The sequence below is a fragment of the Schistocerca americana genome, chromosome 3 (genome assembly GCF_021461395.2).
Source record: "Schistocerca americana isolate TAMUIC-IGC-003095 chromosome 3, iqSchAmer2.1, whole genome shotgun sequence".
Classification (NCBI taxonomy): Eukaryota; Metazoa; Arthropoda; class Insecta; order Orthoptera; family Acrididae; genus Schistocerca; species Schistocerca americana.
The window spans coordinates 259,941,931-259,964,579 of record NC_060121.1 but is presented as its reverse complement, the minus strand read 5'-3'; the positions used below and the strand labels follow the sequence as shown (position 1 = coordinate 259,964,579).

The 22,649-nt window shown below is 44.7% G+C and overlaps 1 protein-coding gene across 1 annotated transcript in view; it reads left to right on the top strand.

The window, feature by feature from the left end:
- Positions 1–2,703: 2,703 nt before the first annotated feature.
- The window catches only part of LOC124605581 (proton channel OtopLc-like), a 111,755-nt gene continuing 91,809 nt past the window's right edge, over positions 2,704–22,649 (top strand). The window contains exons 1-3 of the mRNA XM_047137363.1: positions 2,704–2,782; positions 5,238–5,369; positions 16,813–16,927. Of these exons, the coding sequence (XP_046993319.1) occupies positions 5,287–5,369; positions 16,813–16,927 (198 nt within the window). The 5' untranslated portion in view covers positions 2,704–2,782; positions 5,238–5,286. The remainder of the gene's footprint in view (positions 2,783–5,237; positions 5,370–16,812; positions 16,928–22,649) is intronic.

Here is a 22,649-nt window from a genome sequence, read left to right as displayed (position 1 = left end):
TCAGCGCACACTCCGCTGCAGAGTGAAAATCTCATTCTGGAAGTGTACTGTGACTGGCCAGATGTGCGAGACTATGAATCCCGATGACTGAACACGGGACTTGGTGGCCGTAGTTGGAACTGTATGTTGCCGCTGTTCAAAAATGTTCAAATGTGTGTGAAATCCTATGGGACTTAACTGCTAAGGTCATCAGTCCCTAAGCTTACACACTAATTAACCTAAATCATCCTAAGGACAAACACACACCCGTGCCCGAGGGAGGACTCGAACCTCCGCCGGGACCAGCCGTACAGCATCACTGCAACGCCCCAGACCGCTCGGCTAATCCCGCACGGCTGTTGCGCTGTGATGCATGGAAATCATACATCTCATACTCTGGACATTAGTGCCACCAAGTTTGGTACTCGTAATTAGTTTCCGTGTTATGACGTCTTATATAGTCAAAGTTTAATTGGTAAATGATAAACTAAATGCTTCAACAGGATTTTAGAATAGCCCCAGACTAGTGCGTACTTTCACTAAAAATGATGCTTCGCAGACTCAACTTTCTTAATGACAGAGATCTAAAACTGCGAAAGACGTTGGGCCCGAGATGCAAGTTTCTACAAAAGAGCCTAAAGCCGTCGGCACATCCGAACGTTGAGCATGCACAGTTTCTGACGTCATAGCGTGGAATAGCACGTTCGGGAGTCTTTCCGAATGTGCAGAGCAATATCTGGCATGTCAGATATTCTGAGCGTGCGTTTGAGCGTTGACCAATGAGATGGCACAACGTCACCTACGTCACACGCACGCCGTCTCTCTTCAGTATAGAGTTGTGAGGCGCCATATAGGAATTCATTTCATGTCTATATGTGTATATGCCGTTTCCGATCACCAGCAAATTGAGAATCACTGGAAAACCCTGAAAAGTCACACTGGAAAACCCGTTGTTAACTATGTGATTCGTTCCAATACAATAATGAGAAACATCATATTCGTGGCAAAAGAATTATTGTATCTTGCGCATTATGAGAGTAGGCTATTTGAAGGCAGCGACACACTGAAGATCCACCCAAAACGCATTGCTCTTGGTACAGTTTGTTATAATTATATTGCAATTAGTAACATATCTACGATTAAAGGTTTCAGCAAGGGCTAATACACTACGATTAGATACACCGGATTTGTTGCTGGTTCGGTGTAATGCGTAGCGTCACTGACCTAAGTTAAGTTATTTATTGGGGCGGTGGTTCGCGTCATGACACTTCCGAGTTTTTTTTCCGAACATTCCCGTTTTTATTAGGTTCTGATACTTTATTATTAGTTTAATATAAGTATATATTATAATATTTGATGTTATGTAAATATAATCCACTGGACAGCTTGCGCTACTTGTATAAAGATATTTTGCTCATTTTTCTTTTACCCTTCGTAATTCACATGTTGCAAAGATTCTGCTACTGGGAAGGAACAATCGAGTAAGACTGACCTTGGGGTTTTACTAAAATGTAGGAACGATGAAATAATGTTTACCTTACGCGGAGAAGTATTCCAAATTTGTACCGCACTATTTGTAATGCCACTTTTATAAGCCCGTGTCGTTATTGATTGGACATAGTACTTTCCTTTTCGTGGACGATGGAGGAAATGTGCGTTTTAATAGAGCTAACGTGGGAATCTCCAAGCGCTGCAAAACATTTGCTATCGATGGATCACAGGAGCTCCGTGGTGGACAAGAAACGTCGACATCCGCACCGCACTCCACGAGACCACTATACAAGAGAAGGTCCGTGATAAGGCTCTACGAGTTTTCGACAAGATCGAAGCCCTTAGGGACGAAGTTCGACAATTAGAAACGGTAGGAACGGTCAACCCTGCAAGATGGCACAAGTATCGAGTACCGAAGTCAATAAAACGTTTCACCCACCATAGGCAATCTGTCATAACACGAGGAAGCAGTCACACATAACAGCCTTGACACATTTCACCCTCCACAGGAGACAGACATCACCAAAGCCAGCAGGCTAAAGGACCCATTGCGTGCCCAAGCCTAACTGAATGTGTAATAAATAAAGTGTTTTCCTTGTATCCTTACATCCTTACATCCCATTCTAGAAGCATAAAAGTCATCAAGGATGATCTCTTCAGTCCACACTACACACTAAAAAAAAAAAAAAAAAAAAAAAAAAAAAAAAAAAAAAAAAGTGGGAATTACATGCGCGCCTGTTGAGTAAACAGTGTGATTTACGAACTAGAAACATCCCGCAACTGCCGCTGGAGTGCGTTGCGTTCGCGTATACCACGTTGGGGCCCACGTACCGTATGCACAAATCGCATCGTTCCTGAGCGTTCAGCAGCACGTTGAACCTGGCACGCTCAACGTTAACGTTCGACAGCACGGTGCGTGTGCCGACGGCTTAACGCTAAAAATGGTCGCGACGCCGTAGCAGCGAAAGGGCTGCCTGCTGGCGGTTGATTTATCGGGCGGCGCCGTTTGTTGCAGGCGGTGTCTGAGGCCCGGTTGCCCGATATGCGGCGACCAGCAGCACAGCTTCCGCGAGGAAGAGGAGGAGGAGGAAGAAGAGGAGGAGGAGGAGGAGGAGGAAGAAGAAGGGCTGGAGGCGGCGGCGGCCGCGGAGGCGGCGTCCCGGCTGCGCGGCCGCAGTGGCAGCGGCAGCGGCTCGGCGGGCGGCAGCGGCGCGCGCCTGTCCGAGATGGCGCTCGTGCCGTCCGACAAGCGCCTCACAGCCTCACCGCGCAGCCCGAGCCGCCGCCGGGCGCACTTCGCCATAGGACCGCAGTGAGTGACACCGCGTCCACACTACAGCACACCGCGCCTCCCACTGGCTGACCACCTATAGTCTCACGTAAACTACCAGCAACGTTAAATATGTAATGCAACACACTTTTTTCTCAGCCAGTTTCGCTTGAAATCAAGCCGACTTTGTTATCGGTCATCGTGTAATACACTACTGGCCATTAAAATTAGTACACCAAGAAGAAATGCAGATGATAAACGGGTATTCATTGGACAAATACATTATACTAGAACTGACATCTGATTTTCACGCAATTTGGGTGCATACATCCTGAGAAATCAGTACCCGGAACAACCACCTCTGGCCGTAATAACGGCCTTGATACGCCTGAGCATTGAGTCAAACAGACCTTGGGTGGGGTGTACAGGTACAGCTGCCCATGCAGCTTCAACACGATACCACAGTTCATCAAGAGTAGTGACTGGCGTATTGTGACGAGCCAGTTGCTCGGCCACCATTGACCAGACGTTTTCAATTGGTGACAGATCTGGAGAATGTACTGGCCAGGGCAGCAGTCGAACATATTCTGTATCCAGAAAGGCCCGTACAGGACCTGTAACATGCGGTCGTGCATTATGCAGCTGAAATGTAGGGTTTCGCAGGGATCGAATGAAGGATAGAGCCCCGGGTCGTAACACATCTGAAATGTCACGTCCACTGTTCAAAGTGCCGTCAATGCGAACAAGAGGTGACCGAGACGTGAAACCAACGGTACCCCATAAAATCACGCCGTGTGATACGCCAGTATGGCGATGACGAATACACGCTTCTAATATGCGTTCACCGCGATGTCGCCAAACGTGGATACGACCATCATGTTGCTGTAAACAGGACCTGTATTTATCCGAAAAAATGACGTTTGGCCATTCTTGTACCCAGGTTCGTCGTTGAGTACACCATCGCAGGCGCTCCCGTCTGTGATGCAGCGTCAAAGGTAACCGCGGCCATGGTCTCCGAGCTGATAGTCCTGCTGCTGCAAACGTCGTCGAACTGTTCGTGCAGATGATTGTTGTCTTGCAAACGTCCGCATTAGTGGACTCAGGGATCGGGGCGTGGCTGCACCATCCGTTACAGCCATGTGAATAAGATGCCTGTCATCTCGACTGCTAGTGATACGATGCCGTTGGGATCCAGCACGGCGTTCCGTATTACCTTCCTGAACCCACCGATTCCATATACTGCTAACAGTCATTGGGTTTCGGCCAACGCGAGCAACAACATCGCGATATGATTAACCGCGATCGCGATAGGCTACAATCCGATCTTTATCAAAGTCGGAAGTGTGATGGTACGCATTTCACCTCCTTACACGAGGCATCACAAGAACGTTTCACCAGGCAACGCTGTTTGTGTATGAGAAATCGATTGGAAACTTTCTTCATGTCAGCACGTTGTAGGTGTCGCCACCGGCGCGAAATTTGTGTGACTGCTCTGAAAATGCCTATCACAGCATCTTCTTCCTGTCAGGTAAATTTCGCATCTGTAGCACGCCATCTTCGTGGTGTAGCAATTTTAATGTCCAGTAGTGTATTTCCGCTTCAGCCTCTATGGTTTCATGAAGATCCGATTGGTCGCAGAGCTATACGTAGCCTTCAAAATAGCAGAGAACTGTCAATGAGTTTCTTTTGCCGAAAAATCATATCATGGCAGATATCCATACGCGCTTAGAGAACGTCTACAGAGAACTGGTAATGAACAAACGCTCGCTGAGCCGTTGGGCGAGAGGTCTGTCATCATCGCAACGAGATCTCGCAAAACCTGTCCGACCTTCCGCGCACCGGCTGGCAGCACACAATCGTGACTCCTGCAATGTTGGAACGTGCTGACACTCTCGTTCGAGGTGATCGAAGGATAAATATCAAACATCTCGCTGCTCAACTGGAATTTATCCCTAAACATCAGGGAGAGACAAAAAGTGGTATTTCTTAACCCGTAGAGGGGATCGATACATTTCCTGACTGGCCATGGCCCTTACGCTACGTATCTGTACAAAATGAGAAGGCAGATGAATGATAATTGCGCCAGCGACAGTATGGGCACACCAGAATACGCACTGTGGAACTGCACGCTGAACGAAGATTCGGCAGGTAATGGCTGTCGGGCATTAAAGTTGTTGGATCCCAAAACAGAAATAAGGACCGAGTCGGTCTGCCGCATCTTGGACGTTACTGCAGCTGCAGTATCCAGGACGGCCGAGGAAGAATTCAAGAGGCACTCTACAGCACATCTGCGTGCTGTGGGGCTGTACCTCAAAATTACTGGCAAAGAATGAAATATAAGCAAATAAAATAAGTGAAGCTCTGTAATGTCTATATCCATAACAAAAAGCATTTGTTTTCACCTTAACAGAGAACATTTCTGTTGTCACGATCATTCTCGTATAGTGCACAAACTGGATGACGTATAGGTACACACTGTCGGGCGGCTGTGTTGCAGGCGCTCCGGGTCGACGTCGTCGCTGGTGAAGGCGGCCCTCTACCAGTCCATGCACGGACGGTCGCAGTCTCTGCCCTTCATACAGAGGCCCGCCCAGCGCGCCGCCAACAAGGAGATCAACCGACTGCGAGTGTGAGTACTGCGCCTAGCCTCTGCAAGCATCACCGCTGTTGTGTACATAGTTCCGCGTAGTCAGCGCGTACACAACTTTCCCACTAGAGCGCACCCCGCTAAGCACAACAGCGCAGGCGCAGCGCTCGTCCGTCTCCGCACTACGAGATGGCGCTGCCATAGAGACGCACCAAATTCTGCTTCCGCCGATCCGGTTATTAATATGTAACGCAGCCAATGAGATTGCTGCTAACATAGAACCTTTTCTCCTCGCGGATCACACTCGCGCAGTGATAGATGAACGCGCGAGGTATTATAACGAGTGTACAGCCCTCCGATCACTCAGTCTGCGTTTGTCTGCACCAGTCTATACCAGTCAGCATTAGTCTGTACCAGTCTGTACGAGTTCTCCATTTGTCTGTACCAGTCTATAGTCAAGTTTCAGTCTGCGCCTATTAAGGTTACTATATTCCTGTACATAGCCATGAAGATAAATGTATAGACACTTTCGTCAAGTATCAGAGATATATGTCAGAATAAGATGAACGTACCAATACTAAAGCAACTTCAGGCTGTCAATTGCAATTAGCATCCAGAACCAAGTTAAGTAATTTTTGTGTTTGTTATTATTTTAATAAATGTGTGTGAAAATTAATAAAGTTCTGTTTAAAGTTGATCACTGTCAATCTGCTACTCTAAGCGTGCAAGTGGCATTTCTATCGTCTGACCTAACGGCACAGGATAAACACGCCACGATAAGACCACGAGACATATTGCTGACACTCGCCTACTTCGTTAGAGCGACAAGTCAAGTAATCTGGTGGTGTGTGTACTGAAGGTCTTACAGTACGCACACCACAACCGCCAAATAGAGATCAGAAACGGAGCGAGCGCGAGTCTAGTATGGTGTGTTGCATACTTCACAAATCAAGGCGCGGCTTTTACTTCAGTGCTAACTGGCTTCCTTCGATGTAGTTCTGCAAGTATGAAAAGTTTGATAACTGTGGCGCTGCGGTCACGTTATACTAGTAGACTCTTTCTCTCTTGTTGAAGCGTGCAGCGATTCAAAACTAGTCGTGACTCACTGTTGGTACGGAATATGAGTACACAATCCTGCTGCTGTAAAGTAACACTTTACAAGGCGAAATGTCCAATTGTCGGTATCAGTTAGTCTTAAGGCGATGCTGTGTGTTTTTTTTTTTTTTTTGACTGTGGATCGTGTGAGACAAAAAGTAATTGGGGCAAGGTACAGAACTGCTAACGTCTTCCTTTAGACGAGGAGTGATATCTGGTTTAAGAACCACGCTGTAGTCTGCGCTTCAGATGAAAAACATACACATTTCGTCCAATCCTAAGAAAAAACCAGTTACGTTCTTGTTTATTCCATTTCCACCACCAAAAAACATACGTGCCGCGTCAAACAAAACTGGGCACTGCGCAACGGCACTGATGTACCCCTGCGATAAAAAAGCTTTACGGGCTAAGAGCGAGTTGCGTAGCTTGTCATTAATTTATGTAATTTATTTTAATAATCCCATTTAGAGATTACACTTCACTTCATCTCATGTTTTCTGGTACTGTCGCTACAGATTTGATAAATGTCAAAGAAGTTGTTGGACATTCTCTGAATAAAGTATCAAAACTAATTTACAGCAGTCTCCGAAAAACTTTTTCTTCTATAAATACATGTATAAACAGAACAATATTCACTGCTAACCAATCAGTCGCTGTTTTGGTACACAACTTGCTTCTGTCATTTAGGCAGGTCGAACATCTTGTGACATTCAAACTACACTTCAAAGTACCCATAAAGTGAAATCATGATTGTGTGAAATAAATGACTAGTAATTCACAGTGTAATGGAGCAAATTTATCTCAAAACGGGAACGCACGAGTTCCCAGTTATATTTTAGAAACAGTATACTCGCTCTCCTTTCTGGGCGAGTCGATTGCATTTGTGTCCGACAACAGACTCAGATGACTAGTGGGCTGCGCAGAGGACTCCCGGGTCGAGTCTGCAGGCAGAGGGGGACGGCGAGTTCGCAGATGACGTCACAGGACTCGCTGGCGAGGCCCACGAGAAAGACAAGCCGCGGCGCTTACGTCGCGAAGGTAGGCCTGAACTCGCTCGCTCGTTCAGCTCAGCAGACAAACTACGCTTCTACACCTGTTGCATCTGGGCGTGTGCGTATTAACGAAAATTGCATCTTCTACTGGAATCTGCTATTATGAAGTCTTGCTGATTAACAGTACTACAACAAAATTTAAGGTCAATACACGATATAAATGATATAACACCTTGTTTACAGCAATTAGTCTCTTTTGCTTGACAGTCCTCATTACGTACAAGAAGTGGTGCCTTATGCAACTGATAATCATTTTGGGACGAATTTAATTTTATTGTACCCCAGTGCAGCCGTAACAAATTACAAGTAAGCCTGTTGACTTCCGATAATTACAGGACTAATAGCAATAAGACTCCAGTATAGCGGGTTCCAGTGGAAGATTCAGTTTTCGTTTGTACGTACTCACCTAGCTACAAGTTAACAGGTGTAGAAACGTAGTTTGCTGAGTCGAGCGAGCTAGCGAGCGTGCGCAGGACTACCTTCGGGACGTACTCGCCGCGGCATTTCTTTCTAGTAGGCTTCGACTCGCTGGCGTGTCTAAAGCGAGTGTACGGAGCTCATTTCGGATCTCCTCACACTGCTACCTACATGGGCCCAAGCGAGGGCGTACCCACGAGTTGAGCTGCTTTCCTACACTGCTTTCCCTCAAAATTATTCTTCAAACCGAACTTCAGTCGATGAACAGTTTACGGTCCTGATGCACATGACATGGCGACTGCAATACAACTAGAAATGAGTGAACATTAATAATAGAAAACGGCAAAAACATTTTTCCAAATTTTATGACACTTAGCAGGTACTGTTTCTCCCAGTCTTTATAGTCCTTTCACAGATGACACTAGAAAATTAATCGTCCTTTCTGCTCTTAAATGAAAAAGAAACGATACACGGAACCTTTACACACATATAACTTATGCGGAACTTTACGAACTATGTAACATTAACTACCACCAAGGCAAACTTTAATCTCAGTGACATTAGTACACTTCTTTTACAACTGCACAAAACGTAAGGACGGAGGTAGCTCTTGTGGTGTCACCGCCAGACACCACACTTGCTAGGTGGTAGCCTTTAAATCGGCCGCGGTCCGTTAGTATACGTCGGACCGCGTGTCACCACTATCAGTGATTGCAGACCGAGCGCCGCCATACGGCAGGTCTAGAGAGACTTCCTAGCACTCGCCCCAGTTGTACAGCCGACTTTGCTAGCAATGGTTCACTGGCAAAATACGCTCTCATTTGCCGAGACGATAGTTAGCATAGCCTTCAGCTACGTCATTTGCTACGATCTAGCAAGACGCCATTACCAGTTACTATTGATGCTGTAAAACATGTACCGTCAAGAGCGATGTTCACCAATTATGGATTAAAGTTAAGTATTCCAGCAGCTACGTACGTTTTTTGTTAGTCTCATTTCCTTGACGTGTTCCAGACCTCACGCCACCCTGCGTGAGCTAAAACGCGTGCCTTTCGGCTTCCTCTCATAGTGGGTTTGCTCTCTTGCCAATCCACAACAGCTCTCGTACCATGTGTCACTGACAAGTAATGTAAAAAACAAACGCCTTCCGAATAGGGCTTGAAGGCGATACCGACCGTCCGCCGTGTCGTCCTCACCCCTTAGGCGTCGCCGGATGCAGATACGGAGTGGCATGTGGTCGGCACACCGCTCTCCTGGCCGTTGTCAGTTTTAGTGACCGGTGCCGCTACCTCTCAATCAGTTAGCTCCTCAATTGGTCTGACAAGAGGTGAATGCACCTCGCTTGCCAACAGCACTCGACAGACCTGGACCGTGACCCATCCAAGTTTTAGCCCATCACGACAGCGCTTAACTTCGGTGATCTGACGGGCAACGGCGTTACCATTGCGCTAAGGCCGTTGGCCTGCCAAGTAATATAGCTCGATCAAACTTGGACCTTATACAGGGTGTTACGAAAAGGTACGGCCAAACTTTCAGGAAACATTCCTCACACACAAAGAAAGAAAATATGTTATGTGGACATGTGTCCGGAAACGCTTACTTTCCATGTTAGAGCTCATTTTATTACTTCTCTTCAAATCACATTAATCATGGAATGGAAACACACAGAAACAGAACGTACCAGCGTGACTTCACTTTGTTACAGGAAATGTTCAAAATGTCCTCCGTTAGCGAGGATACATGCATCCACCCTCCGTCGCATGGAATCCCTGATGCGCTGATGCAGCCCTGGAGAATGGCGTATTGTATCACAGCCGTCCACAATACTAGCACGAGGAGTTTCTACATTTGGTACCGGGGTTGCGTAGACAAGAGCTTTTGAATGCCTCCATAAATGAAAGTCAAGAGGGTTAAGGTCAGGAGAGCGTGGAGGCCATGGAACTGGTCCTCCTCTACCAATCCATCGGTCACCGAATCTGTTGTTCAAAAGCGTACGAACACTTCGACTGAAATGTGCAGGAGCTCCATCATGCATGAACCACATGTTGTGTAGTACTTGTCAAGGCACATGTTCTAGCAGCACAGGTAGAGTATCCCGTATGAAATCACGATAACGTGCTCGATTGAGCGTAGGTGGAAGAACATGGGGCCCAATCAAGACATCACCAACAATTCCTGCACAAACGTTCACAGAAAATCTGTGTTGATGACGTGATTGCACAATTGCGTGCGGATTCTCGTCAGCCCACACATGTTGGTTGTGAAAATTTACAATTTGATCTCTTTGGAATGAAGCCATACTAACGAAACTAAAATGAGCTCTAACATGGAAATTAAGCGTTTCCGGACACATGTCCACATAACATCTCTTCTTTATTTGTGTGTGATGAATGTTTCCTGAAAGTTTGGCCGTACCTTTTTGTAACACCCTGTATAGAGAAAACTGTTACATCATAGTACAAAAGATAAGTAAAAGAATTAAGGAATGAGAAAAAAGAAATGACACGTTCATTCATAGATAATAATTACATGGAACAATATGAGATTTATAATGGTCCCTGAACGATGTTCTTAATAGAGAGTGCGGGGACAACAAACAAAATACATGGTCTGCAACGAGCGCCCAAGCTTGTCACAATGTTGGTAAGGAGTTCTTGCGGTAGGGCGTTCCATTCTTCCACCATCTCAGGTGACAATTGCTGGATGGTGAGTGGTCCATGTGAATATGCTGCAATGCCTCAATCCAACACAACCCACATGTGCGCCACAACATTTAAAGCGGAGCAACGGGTAGGCCAGCCTTTTTGCGTATTTCCTTTCATTCCTCCACTTGTGCTGTGTGATGTTCTCACGCACTGTCATCGTAACACTTGAAACGATCATGTTCGACAGTGCTGGTGGTATCCTCATATGGCAAGAGGTCAGAACACGTAATGCACCTAGGGACAAACAAGATAGTTTTGGTGGTCTAGGTGTTATAGTGTGAGAGGTCATAATATAGCATGGACATATTTACCTCCATTTCTTTGAATAAAGAAAACTCACAGGTCAATGTCGTTGTGACATTGTATTCCTTCGCCATGCGCTGCTTCTCAGGGATACATTCGGCGATGGCTTCATTTTTATTAATGATAATACGTGACCACATCAAACAGCACAGATGGAGAAGTTCTTGGAATGAGAGTAAATTCGGGTTGGTCTGCCCATCCCCCTAACACAAAGAGAACGGGTAGAATACAACATGTTCATATGCACCAACGTCCGTCCAACAGTTCTTAACTGCGCTGGTGGAGAAATGCAACAGAAACTCCTCACCAAGCGTGTGACCGCCATGGGAGCACGTTGCATAGCGTACGCTGCTGTTGATGGTGATCACACAGCCTATTAAATACCATGTTCTGCCTTTTGTAGTCTCCAGTCGAACATCATAACTCGCTACTCCTCCTCCTCCTCCTACTACTACTACTACTACGTCATCAGGCCCAGTGGACCACACGCTTCTACAAGTTTCCTCCTCCACTGTATTCTGTCCATTGCTGCTATCTGCCACCCGTCCACATCTGTTGACACTTGGTTTAAATCTTCATGGAGGTCATCCCTCCAACGCTTCTTGGGTCTCCCTGGGGGTCATTTTCCTGTAGGTGTGAAATCCAGGAGCTTCCGAGGCCATCTGTGATCCTCCATCCGGGCCACGTGGCCGGCCCACTGCATTCGTTTGGCTTTGACAGTTCCTGCTATGTTGGGCTGCTGGTATAGTTCCTCAATCTCTTGGTTGTATCTGATCCTCCATTCCCCTGTACCTGCATCCAGAACCGGACCGAAGATTTTCAGAAGCACTTTTCTCTCAAAAACGAGGAGCTTATGGAAGTCTCACAGCCATGTAGAACAACAGGCTGGATCAGGATTTTGTACAGTCGAATCTTGAACTGTCTGGAGAGATATCTGGATCGATGCAGTTGTGCTAGGCTGTGGTCTCACAGCCATGTAGAACAACAGGCTGGATCAGGATTTTGTACAGTCGAAACTTGAACTGTCTGAAGAGATATCTGGACCGAAGCAGTTGTGCTAGGCTGTGGTAAGATCGGTTTCCTGCTTGTATTCTGGTACTAATCTCTGCTTCACACGACGAGTTCTCAGTGAAAAGTGCCCCTAGGTATTTGAATTCATCCACTCTCTTGTAGGACTGGTCCTCAACCTGCATTGATTGTAGATGGCCAGCAGTCTGACAATGACCACTCGAAGTGAATAAAATAGTCACTTCCGTTCGTTTCATTGTGTATTTCTTTCGGTTACCTTCTGGGCTATGGTGTAGCAAGTCTTCCCACGTATGATCCAAGTTTCTTCGATCTATGTTACTTGGCAGTAACACATCATCAGAAAGTTATTCACCCTTAATTGTTTCACACCAGTCGACTTAAGGAACACCATACTTCATTTTCATTTTTATTACTTTCAGTGCCTTATCCCCTAAGGATAGAGCAGGCTATTCGAGTAATGGACCCTTAAAAATTCGGGGACTTTTCTGCAAACATCAGGCGAGCTAGTATTGCGGCAGAGGAAATCGCAGTTGTGAACATTTGGGACGGTGTCTCCAATTCCAGGTTTTCCTTGCATCCAAGGAAAGCCACCAGAAAACTTTCGTCAGTAGTGGAGGACAGAAACCATTTTAATTTATTTCTGGGACGATATGTCACACTTAATAACTACAAGGCCAAGCGTATGTGAAAGAATATTTGTTCATATCAATACTGAGTAAAGTCCATGAACTATGTGAAGTGTACCTGAGATGAGGGGAGACGATTGTTTCAAGGAACACTATGCACTACGTGACCCAGTTCCGTTAAGACTGCTTGTGTGAGTCCCACATTGCAGTGATATCTCGTGCCTGATTGCGGGGTTACGATCCTTCAAGTTTCAACAACAGCCCCACAGAAGGTCAAAGTTCTAACATCGCTGCAGCAGGTGTCCTGGCCGCGAATGTAACAGAATGTGTCCGTCGCTCGTAGGGAAATAAAGGTGGAGCAGCGAGGCAACATCACGTTTTTTGAGTCCTCTATCGTTTGAGGCGAGAATACGTCGAATTGGAGCCGCACACCGAGAAACAGGTTCCTACTCGCTCCTTGTCGACAACGCCCTAGGCCTCAAACCAAAGATCATGCCCAAGCTTTTGGCCAGCAAGTGGGTCGTCCTGGACCAGCTGCCGTATTCGCTGTATATTGCCCCTGCCGACTTCTGGTTGTTCTCCAAATTGACGTTGTCAATGAAAGAACGCAGTTACGACGAAATTAAGGACTTAAGAGAAGACTGTATGGCAGAACTAAATGAAATTATAAAAAAAGACTACAGAGAGTGTCTCAAATCACTATTAAAACGATTTCACTCTGTATGGATTCCGTAGGAGTCTATTTTGAATAACTACAGTGATTTTGCGATGGCATAACACTGTGCTGTCTGTAATAATGTTATTTTATTTTGCTACCGGTTTCGGTTCTGAACCATTCAACAGCAACATAAGGTGGTTATGTGACAACCCCAAACGAAATCAGAAAAACAGAAATTACGTAAAATCTATCAAAATAACCACAAAACTATAACAGATGTATGACGTGCAATAGATGCTGTAATATAAGTCACCACAGGAAACCATAATATTGACAAGATAATCTAAAATAAAAAATTGTGACGGAGTAAAAATATGATAGCTGAATGACACAAGTACAACAGATGATGTACAGCATTACAAGTCAAAAAACTTCAAGGTCAAAGATGACAGTCTTGACCGAATTCTAAGAAGTTACTATTGAATAATTATGTGATAATCAGACTACAACACTGCAGCATAAATAGTTCTACACTTGATTGAGATTACATAAAAACGCCAATAAGCAATATTGATGAATGTAAGAATATAAAATATTTTACAACCTATTCAAAACAATGTAAGCATGTGAAATACAAGCAACAGATCAATCCATGAAATGAAAATCAGTCAATATGTATCAGACGAAAATAAATATTTAATTAAATTAATACAAGGAAAATATAATTTTTGGGAGTGAAGGAAAATATGAAAGGAATATCGAATATGTAGACACAATACATCTAAAATTTCATGCATAATGACAAATGTAAACAAAAATTTTTACGAAGAAAAATGGTATGCCTCTAAATTTTACAGATTGGTTAGAGAAATAGTTCACTGGAATGACTACACAATCACAAAATGAAATTAAAATTTGATTTATCATACAGATAAAAATTAATAAAAAGACACAGTACGAACCTACATTTCAACACATTGGTTAAAAAATATATCATCAGTGTTACTACTTAGCCATAAGACAAAATGAAAGAAAACTATTTAGCATACAGATAAAAATTAATAAAGGAAGACAATACTCAGCTATAAAATCAAAATACAGCGATGTGCTCATATATATATATATATATATATATATATATATATATGGGAGGCTGTAGTCATTTGGATGAAATAGTTTTATAAGAACGGTCAGAAAACTATTTCATCCAAATGTCTACACAGTCACAAAATGGAATTAAAGTTTTATTTATTATTTATCATATATACGTCCATAAATCCGTAGGAGTACGAGGGGTTGGAGATCTTTTCTGAATAGCACATTGAAAGGCATCCAAGATATGTCCGATAATTTTCACGTCTAGGGAATTTGGTGGATAGCAGAAGTGTTCAAAGTCAGTAGGATTCATGATGTCAGTTCATGGTGTTGGAGCACTTCTGCGTGCTTGCGGAGGCCCTATACGATAGTAGGCAGGTGTACCAGTTTCTTTGGCTCTTCAGTACACTTCTCAGAGCCACAGTCCTAACGGAACTTGGACACAAGTGTACTTTTCGTCCCGACTTTCATAGCTGACGTCGCTTATGGACGCCCTTAGGTGGTGGTCGACTCTGTCGTAAGCCTGCTCGAATCTCGGTGGTGGAAATATTTCACCACCATTAACTGGATGACAAGGCGGGATGAGGTTGTGGCATAAAGTTCCTAATCGCCAGTATTTGCGCTAACGTTCTGGATTAAGTTCCAAACTCCTTGGTAGTGTCTCATCAAAGTGAGAGCAAGCAACATCGTTGATGGTGATCCATCCGGCTGATGGGAACGTTAACTGCGGCAGCCTGTAGCGTTTTTCGCGGTGCCGATCTCCACTCTCTTCTTCCCCTTCTTCTATAACAACACAAACGTAACACTACAGACTACACTGTATACACACTTCACAGTCATCCACACGTAACATTACACATTTGACAAATCGTGACAAATCGGAGGAAGGTAACAGCAAAACATCTCCACCAGGCCTTTGCCTGTAAAGGTGAGGTGGGATAATCACCTGCGCTCATTTTCTGTGTATGGGAATACTTTAACTAGAGACTTTTAATACACAATTCATGTACATGCGTGGTAATAACAAATGCGAAGAAAAGAGAGAGAGAGACAGAGATATGTACACTGAGGTTAAAAAAGACGGGATACCCCCTAATACGTTTCATATCGGACCTGCTTTTGGCTGACATAGTGCAGCAACTCGATGTAGCATGGACTCAACAAGTCGTTCAAAGTATCCTACAGACATATTGAGCCATGTTGCCTCTACAGCTGTCCATAACTGTGAAAGTGTTGCCCATGCAGGACTTTGTAGACGAAATGACCTCTCGAATATGTCCCATAGATGTTCTTCGGGATTCATGTCGGGCGATTTGCATGGTGAAATACTTCATCGTAATTGTCCACATGTTCTTCAAACCAGTCGCGAACAATAGTGGGGCGGTGACAATTCCGTCTTTGTTTTGGAACGTGAAGTCCAAGAATGGCTGCAAATGAGCTCCCAGTAGCCGAACATAGCCACTTCCAGTCAATGGTCGGTTCCGTTTGACCAGAAAATTCATCCCATTCCATGTAAACACAGCCCAGGCCATTACGGAGCCACAACCAGCTTGCACGGAGCCTTGTTGACAACTTGGGTTCATGGCTTGGTGACGGCGGCGCCACACTCGAACCCTACCATCTGCTCTTAACAACTAAAATCGGGACTCATCCGACCAGGCCACGGTTTTACAGTAGTCTGGGATCCAACCGATACAGTTACGAGCCTAGGAGAGGCACTGCAGGCGATATCGTGCTGTTAGCAAAGGAAGTCTTGTCGGTCGTCTGCTGCCATAGCCTATTAACGCTAAGTATCGCCGCACTGTCCTAACGAAGACGTTCATCGTACTCCAACACCGATTTCTCTGGTTACTTCATGTCCTGTTACTTGTCTGTTAGCACTGACAACTCTACGAAAACGCTGCTGCTCTCGGTCGTTAAATGAAGGCCGTCGTCCAGTGCGTTTTCCATGTTGAGAGGTAATGTCTGAAATTTCGTATTCTCAGCACACTCTTGAAACGGTGGATTTCGGAATACTGAATTCCCAAACGAAATCCGAAGTGGAATCTCCCATGCGTCTAGCTCCAACTACTATCACGAGTTCAACGTCCTTTAACCCTGTAGTGCTGCCATAATCACTTCAGAAACCCTTTCATATAAATCATGTGAATATAAATGACAGTTCCGCCAATGCACTGCCCTTTTATACACTGTGTACGCTACACCACCTCCATGTGTACGTATACGTATCGCTATCCCATGACTTTTGAGACCGCACTGTATATTAGCGGGTCTGGTCCATCACACATGCAGAGTTACAGATACTACCATTCCCAGTACCATAAACTTGAGACATATTATGGCGTCACCATTTGATTAAGTTTATAACAATAAGGTGGCAAAGGAGCTGCGCAGCTTGAACGGTAACAACAGTGTATAATTTCGACAGCTTTGCATGGTACAGTATTTCAGTGACTTACGTGTGTAACTGTAACGTGACTATGAAAATAGGATGTTATATTTCAGGGACGCGTTGACGACTATTCTGTCCGGATTGTACGCCAAGCTGCTCGTGGTGCTGGGCGTCGCATTTCCTATGGCCGAGACTATATCGGCGCATGTTCCTGCTTCCTTCTACGAGGTAAGATGCGGTCGCCACGGATAAACATTGCATGCCTCTGGTTATAGGATTACTACTTAAAAAAATTTCTATTTGCACTGATTTTTATTTAAACCACTACTTAGTTTCAAAAAGTAAGTACTACAATCATTGAGGCACGTTTTGAACTCACAGTCACTGTTAATCAAATGGTTCAAATGGTTCTGAGCACTATGCGACGTAACTTCTCAGGTCATCAGTCGCCTAGAACTTAGAACTAATTAAACCTAACTGACCTAAGGACATCAAACACATCCATGCCCGAGGCAGGATTCGAACCTGCGACCGTAGCGGTCGCTCGGCTCCAGACTGTAGCGCCTAGAACCGCTCGGCCACTCCGGCAAGCCCCACTGTTAATCAGAAGCAGTGCTACCAGCTGGTCTTTGTATACACCTACAGCAGGGAAGCTGCTGACAGAATATTCTGGAAGTATGAAAGTGACTCTCAACTTTATTTGAAATATTGTCATCTGTCTTGCTGTCCCATTGATGTGTTCAAAATGGGCCTCCTTCCCCCCCCCCCCCCCCCCCCCACACACACACACACGTAAAAACAAACATTTTTATTTACCGGCCGCAGAAAACAATGTAATTAGCGCAAAGTAGATGTAGGCTAAATTTAATAGAATTCTTTTCATCTATCAATCTTAAAACATAATTCTGCCTGCTCATTGAACATGCTCTTCTATAATGTTGTTCCGTTTCCTATAATGAACGAAAGAGAAGAGTGTGTTTTATTTACGGAATTACAAAAGACCCGGTGGGAATAAATCAGTAACAAAATTGTTAGTGACGATGTTCTTGCAGTCGCTTGTGAGAATTTCAGTCTTGTATGATAGTGTAAATGATTTACCAAGGTGGTGATGGTGACTGCAGCCTGAAGAGATGACAGTTATGGTGAGTGATTACATAAATCCTGAGGGATTGTACAGGTGGCTAGAAAGGTACTGAATGGTTAGTAGTGATGTTGTTGGGCATCGTTCTTAAGTATAAGTGTTTGGCATAATATTACGCCCTAACCTCAGAAGTTTTTAGATCACCGGTTTCACGTGTAACCATTTTTTATAATAAAAAGACACTTTGTGAACATTATAAGCCAAATCAAATAACAAATACTTAGACTATTTCTGATGATTTGAGTACATATCTGGATACATTTATAGTACAACATTAATAATTTTATGAGTTAGAAAATTGGAATAGAGATCAACATAAACATCATTTCCGCCCTTTTTATTGCTCATGAAAACCACACATTGCATGTTATACCACCATACAGCGAGAGCTTCAGAGGTGGTGATCCAGACTGCTGCACACTCCGGTACCTCTAATACCCAGCACCGCGTCCTGTTGCATGGATGGATGCCTGTATTCGCCGTGGTATACTATCCACAAGTTCATCAAGGCACTTTTGGTACAGATTGTCCCACTCCTCAACGGCAATTCGACGTGGATCCCTCAGCGTGGCTGGTGGATCACGTCGTCCATAAACAGCACTTTTCAATCTTTCCCAGGCATGTTCGATAGTGTTCACGTCTGGAGAATATGCTGGCTACTCTAGTCGGGGAATTTCATTATAACCGTGCGGGATTAGCCGAGCGGTCTAGGGCGCTGCAGTCAAGGATTGTGGGGCTGGTCCCGGCGGAGGTTCGAGTCCTCCCTCGGGTATGGGTGTGTGTGTTTGTCCTTAGGGTAATTTAGGTTAAGTAGTGTGTAGGCTTAGGGACTGATGACCTTAGCAGTTAAGTCCCATAAGATTTCACACAGATTTGCACATTTTTGATGTCGTTATCCCCAAGGACGTCATTCACAAGATGTGCACGATAGGGTCACGAATTGTCGTTTATGAAGACCAATGCCTCGCCAATATGCTGCCGATATGGTTGCACAATCGGTCGGAGGCTGGTATTCACGTATCTTACAGCCGTTACGGCGCCTTCCATGACTACCAGTGGTGTATGTTGGCCCACATAATGTCACCCCAAAACGGCAGGGAATCTCCACCTTTCTGCACTCGCTGGACAGTGCGTCTAAGGCGTTCAGCCTCGCCGCGTTGCCTCCAAACACGTATCCGACGATTGTCTGGTAGAAGCCATATGCGAGACTCATCGGTGAAGAGAACGCGATGCCAATCCTGAGCGGTCCATTCGGCATGTTGTTGGGCCCATCTGCACCGCGCTGAATGGCCTCGTGGTGACAAAGATGGAACTCGCCATGGACGTCGGGAGTAAAGTTGCGCATCATGCACACGACGTCCTGTGGCTGCACAAAAAGCATTATTCAACATGGCGTCGTTGCTGTCAGGGTTCCTCCGAGCCGTAATCCGTAGGTAGCCGTCACGCACTGGAGTAGTAGCTGTGGCCCGAGCGAGCCATGTCATCGACAGTTCCTGTGTTTCTGTATCTCCTCCATGTCGAACAATATCGCATTGGTTCACTCCGAGACGCCTGGACACTTCCCTTGTTGAGACCCCTTCCTGGCACAAAGTAACAATACGGACGCGATCGAACCGCGGTATTGACCGTCTAGGCATGGTTGAACCACGGGCAACACGAGCCATGTAACTCAAAAAAATTGATTGTTCAAATGGCTCTGAGTACTATGGGACTGAACATCTGAGGTCATTAGTCCCCTAGAACTTAGAACTACTTAAACGTAACTAACCTAAGGACATCACACAACATCCATGCCCGAGGCAGGATTCGAACCTGCGGCCGTAGCAGTCGCGCTGTTCCAGACTGAAGCGCCTAGAACCGCTCGGCCACCGCGACCGGCGAGGTGTGTAAATCCTTCCTGGTGGAATGGCTGGAACTGATCGGTTGTCGGCCCCCTTCCGTCTAATAGGCGCTGCTCATACATGGTCGTCTACACCTCTGGGAGGATTTAGTGACTTTTCTAAACAGCCAAAGGGACTGTATCAGTGATAAAATATCCACAGTCAACGTCTATCTTGAGGAGTTCTGGAAACCGTGGTGGTGAAAAACTTTTTGATGTGTGTATGTAACACATGTATTTTAATACATGATGCAAATAAAACAAGCTTTACAATTGTTTTTGACAAGATATTACTGTTACGACTAAATACAAGATGGCAGGAGTTCCACATTCAGTTTCTTTTTTACTTTGTTCAGTGACTGGTAGACAGTGTATCCATTCACGTTCACATGCATCTGATTTTCGATTGGAAAGTATGAAGTGCATAAATCAGAAAATAAAATGAAAACTGTGTGTATGCAGATGGAAGAGGGCAGTTATATCAGATTGGATTGAAACTGTAAAGGGAGCGCAAGGCTTGAATACACATCGCAAGTCCAGATGGATGTAGTTGCAGTTATGCAGATATGAAGAGGCCTACTCAAAATAAATTCGCGTAGAAAGCTGCTTCAGTATAATAGAGTACGGACGACAACAACAACAGTAACACTGGACGTTACGGCGTAAATTGATGGGCACAGACTGAAAACGCACATAAAATAGGCGATGTCATTATGGATATGAGGTGAGGAGATAGCGGTTTGTAGCAAATAATGATGGTAGTGACCTTCTGTAAGGAAAGGCTGGATGTGCTGCTAAGCGTTGTTCATTTTTATGGCGTTTCGCTAACAGAAGTGCTAGGAATAACTAAAGATTCAACGTTCATTATTCGTGGAGGACTTAAGTCGTGCGCAATGGTGGAGAATATGTCCACCCACAGCGGGACCGTATACGCTATTCTCTGCGTTCGTTCTTGGCGTAGTTTCTTACTTTCTGCCTAGAACGGCAGTTCACTACAAGGGAGAACCGAGACTTAGTTTATTAGGAGCAGTGACGGTCAATGTGCGGCCTTCCGCTCGCATGCGGCCCGTATCATAAATTTGTGCGTTCGCCGTCCTCAGCCGTATTTTATAATAATATGAGTGTTGCAACTAATAACCGAATACAAAAACATCACCTAATTTTAAACGCTTCTTCAAAGTGTATGTTTCCGCACAGTAACAACCAAAAACACTTCAGAGAAAGAAATATTTTAAGATGTAGTTAATTTTAATTGACGTCGGTGTAATCGGCTGTGAGACACCCGCCACCTGTGTCAGATGCAATGACGGATCTAGTTGGAACCGTCCTCTACCAGCCAACTGTCCCAGCTTCATCGCTGATGAGAAGTGTTGTAGCCGTACAGCAGTATTATTCACTACTAGAGAACACGAGAATGCTTTGCAATTGTTAACTATGTATCGAAATCGGATATACGTCCTAATCTCACACATTTGAACGTAGCTTCAGGCGTAGCGTAATTTTATACGACTGTTCTGTTTTCATTACTTACATGCACTATTTTTCTCTTGGATAATGTTGTACGCTCAGCGTGGCTCTTAGCGGAGGGTGTCGTCTTATAGACAAAAGTTGCAACTCTAGTAAACAGTAATGAAATGCTGGTAGATCCGGAGGTGATCGTCCCTTTGTGCACGACTGAAGGCGTCTCATTAACAATCGTGAAGAAGAAGGCAACTTAAAAACCTTTCGTGCCTTTAAAGCGTATTTCTCTTTCTTTTACCATGAAGCAATAGTTGAGTAGATTGAGAATATCCAATTAAGCGTTTCTACTCCAGAGACACTGGATGATTAGCATTATGAATGACAGAGAGGTCATCTGATACAGGTCCGTGGACACGAACTCCAAGAGAAGTTAAACATCAAATTATTTCATTCCCTGAACGTTTTCTAAAATGACCATAACGGAAAAATTATAGGAATTCTGACACAAGCGACAGTCGTTCATTCCGTGTTACCTTACATTTGGCGAAAGAAGTCGAAAAGGGAGGACATTTGACTGTGCTCAATGTAACCGTAATTTTGCTTGCATTACATAGATGTGGACGATGTGTTGCCTGTAACACTGTCACGTTTTTTTTCTTAGTACCTCACAGACCACGGTGTTTCACAATTTCTATTGCAAGCTTCTTAGGGTTGTAGGAGGAACTTGATAAATCCATATCAAAAAACCACAGACGAAAAATGTACGATTTGAATTACCGTTCACAGATCGGATCATTTCAAATCTCCCCTATCCGTCCGAGCCGTCGAGGACACAGAGGACACCGCGACTGCAGGGACTTAGCTCTGGCACGCTCCCTGTGAGACCCACATTTCCTACTTACTGTCGACACACTACATTTGTAGTGCCCTGCCCACTATTTACTCGCGGCAGTCAATCTACCGATTCCCGTAATAGTTAGGGGAATGTAAGTGCATCCCCACTGAAGATCATTGGGAAGTAAGCCTTATCTATATCAAGGTGGTATCTGTTCTTTCTTACCATCCGATGTGTCCTCGGTGGCTCAGACGGATAGGGCGTCTGCCCTGTAAGCAGGAGATCCCGGGTTCAAATTCCCGTCGATGCACAAATTTTCAACTGTACCCGCTGATATTTATCAACGCCTGTAAGCAGCTAAAGGCCTGGATTTCATTGCAATTTCATTCTTAGAGAGCTGCAAGATCACCAATGGTATCTATTCTTTCGGACATGTCGGAAAAACCAGATACCATCTTCGTATACTATCGAGAATGTGTTGCGCCGGACGAAAAAGCATTCGTTGGCATTGTGGTGGGTTCTTATATTTTCGTCTAGAAGAGACCAAGTGGATGCTGCAACAGATGAAAATATTATATAATTATAACTCAAAGAGGGTGAAATACTTAACTTCGAAACAACCCACAGTATATTT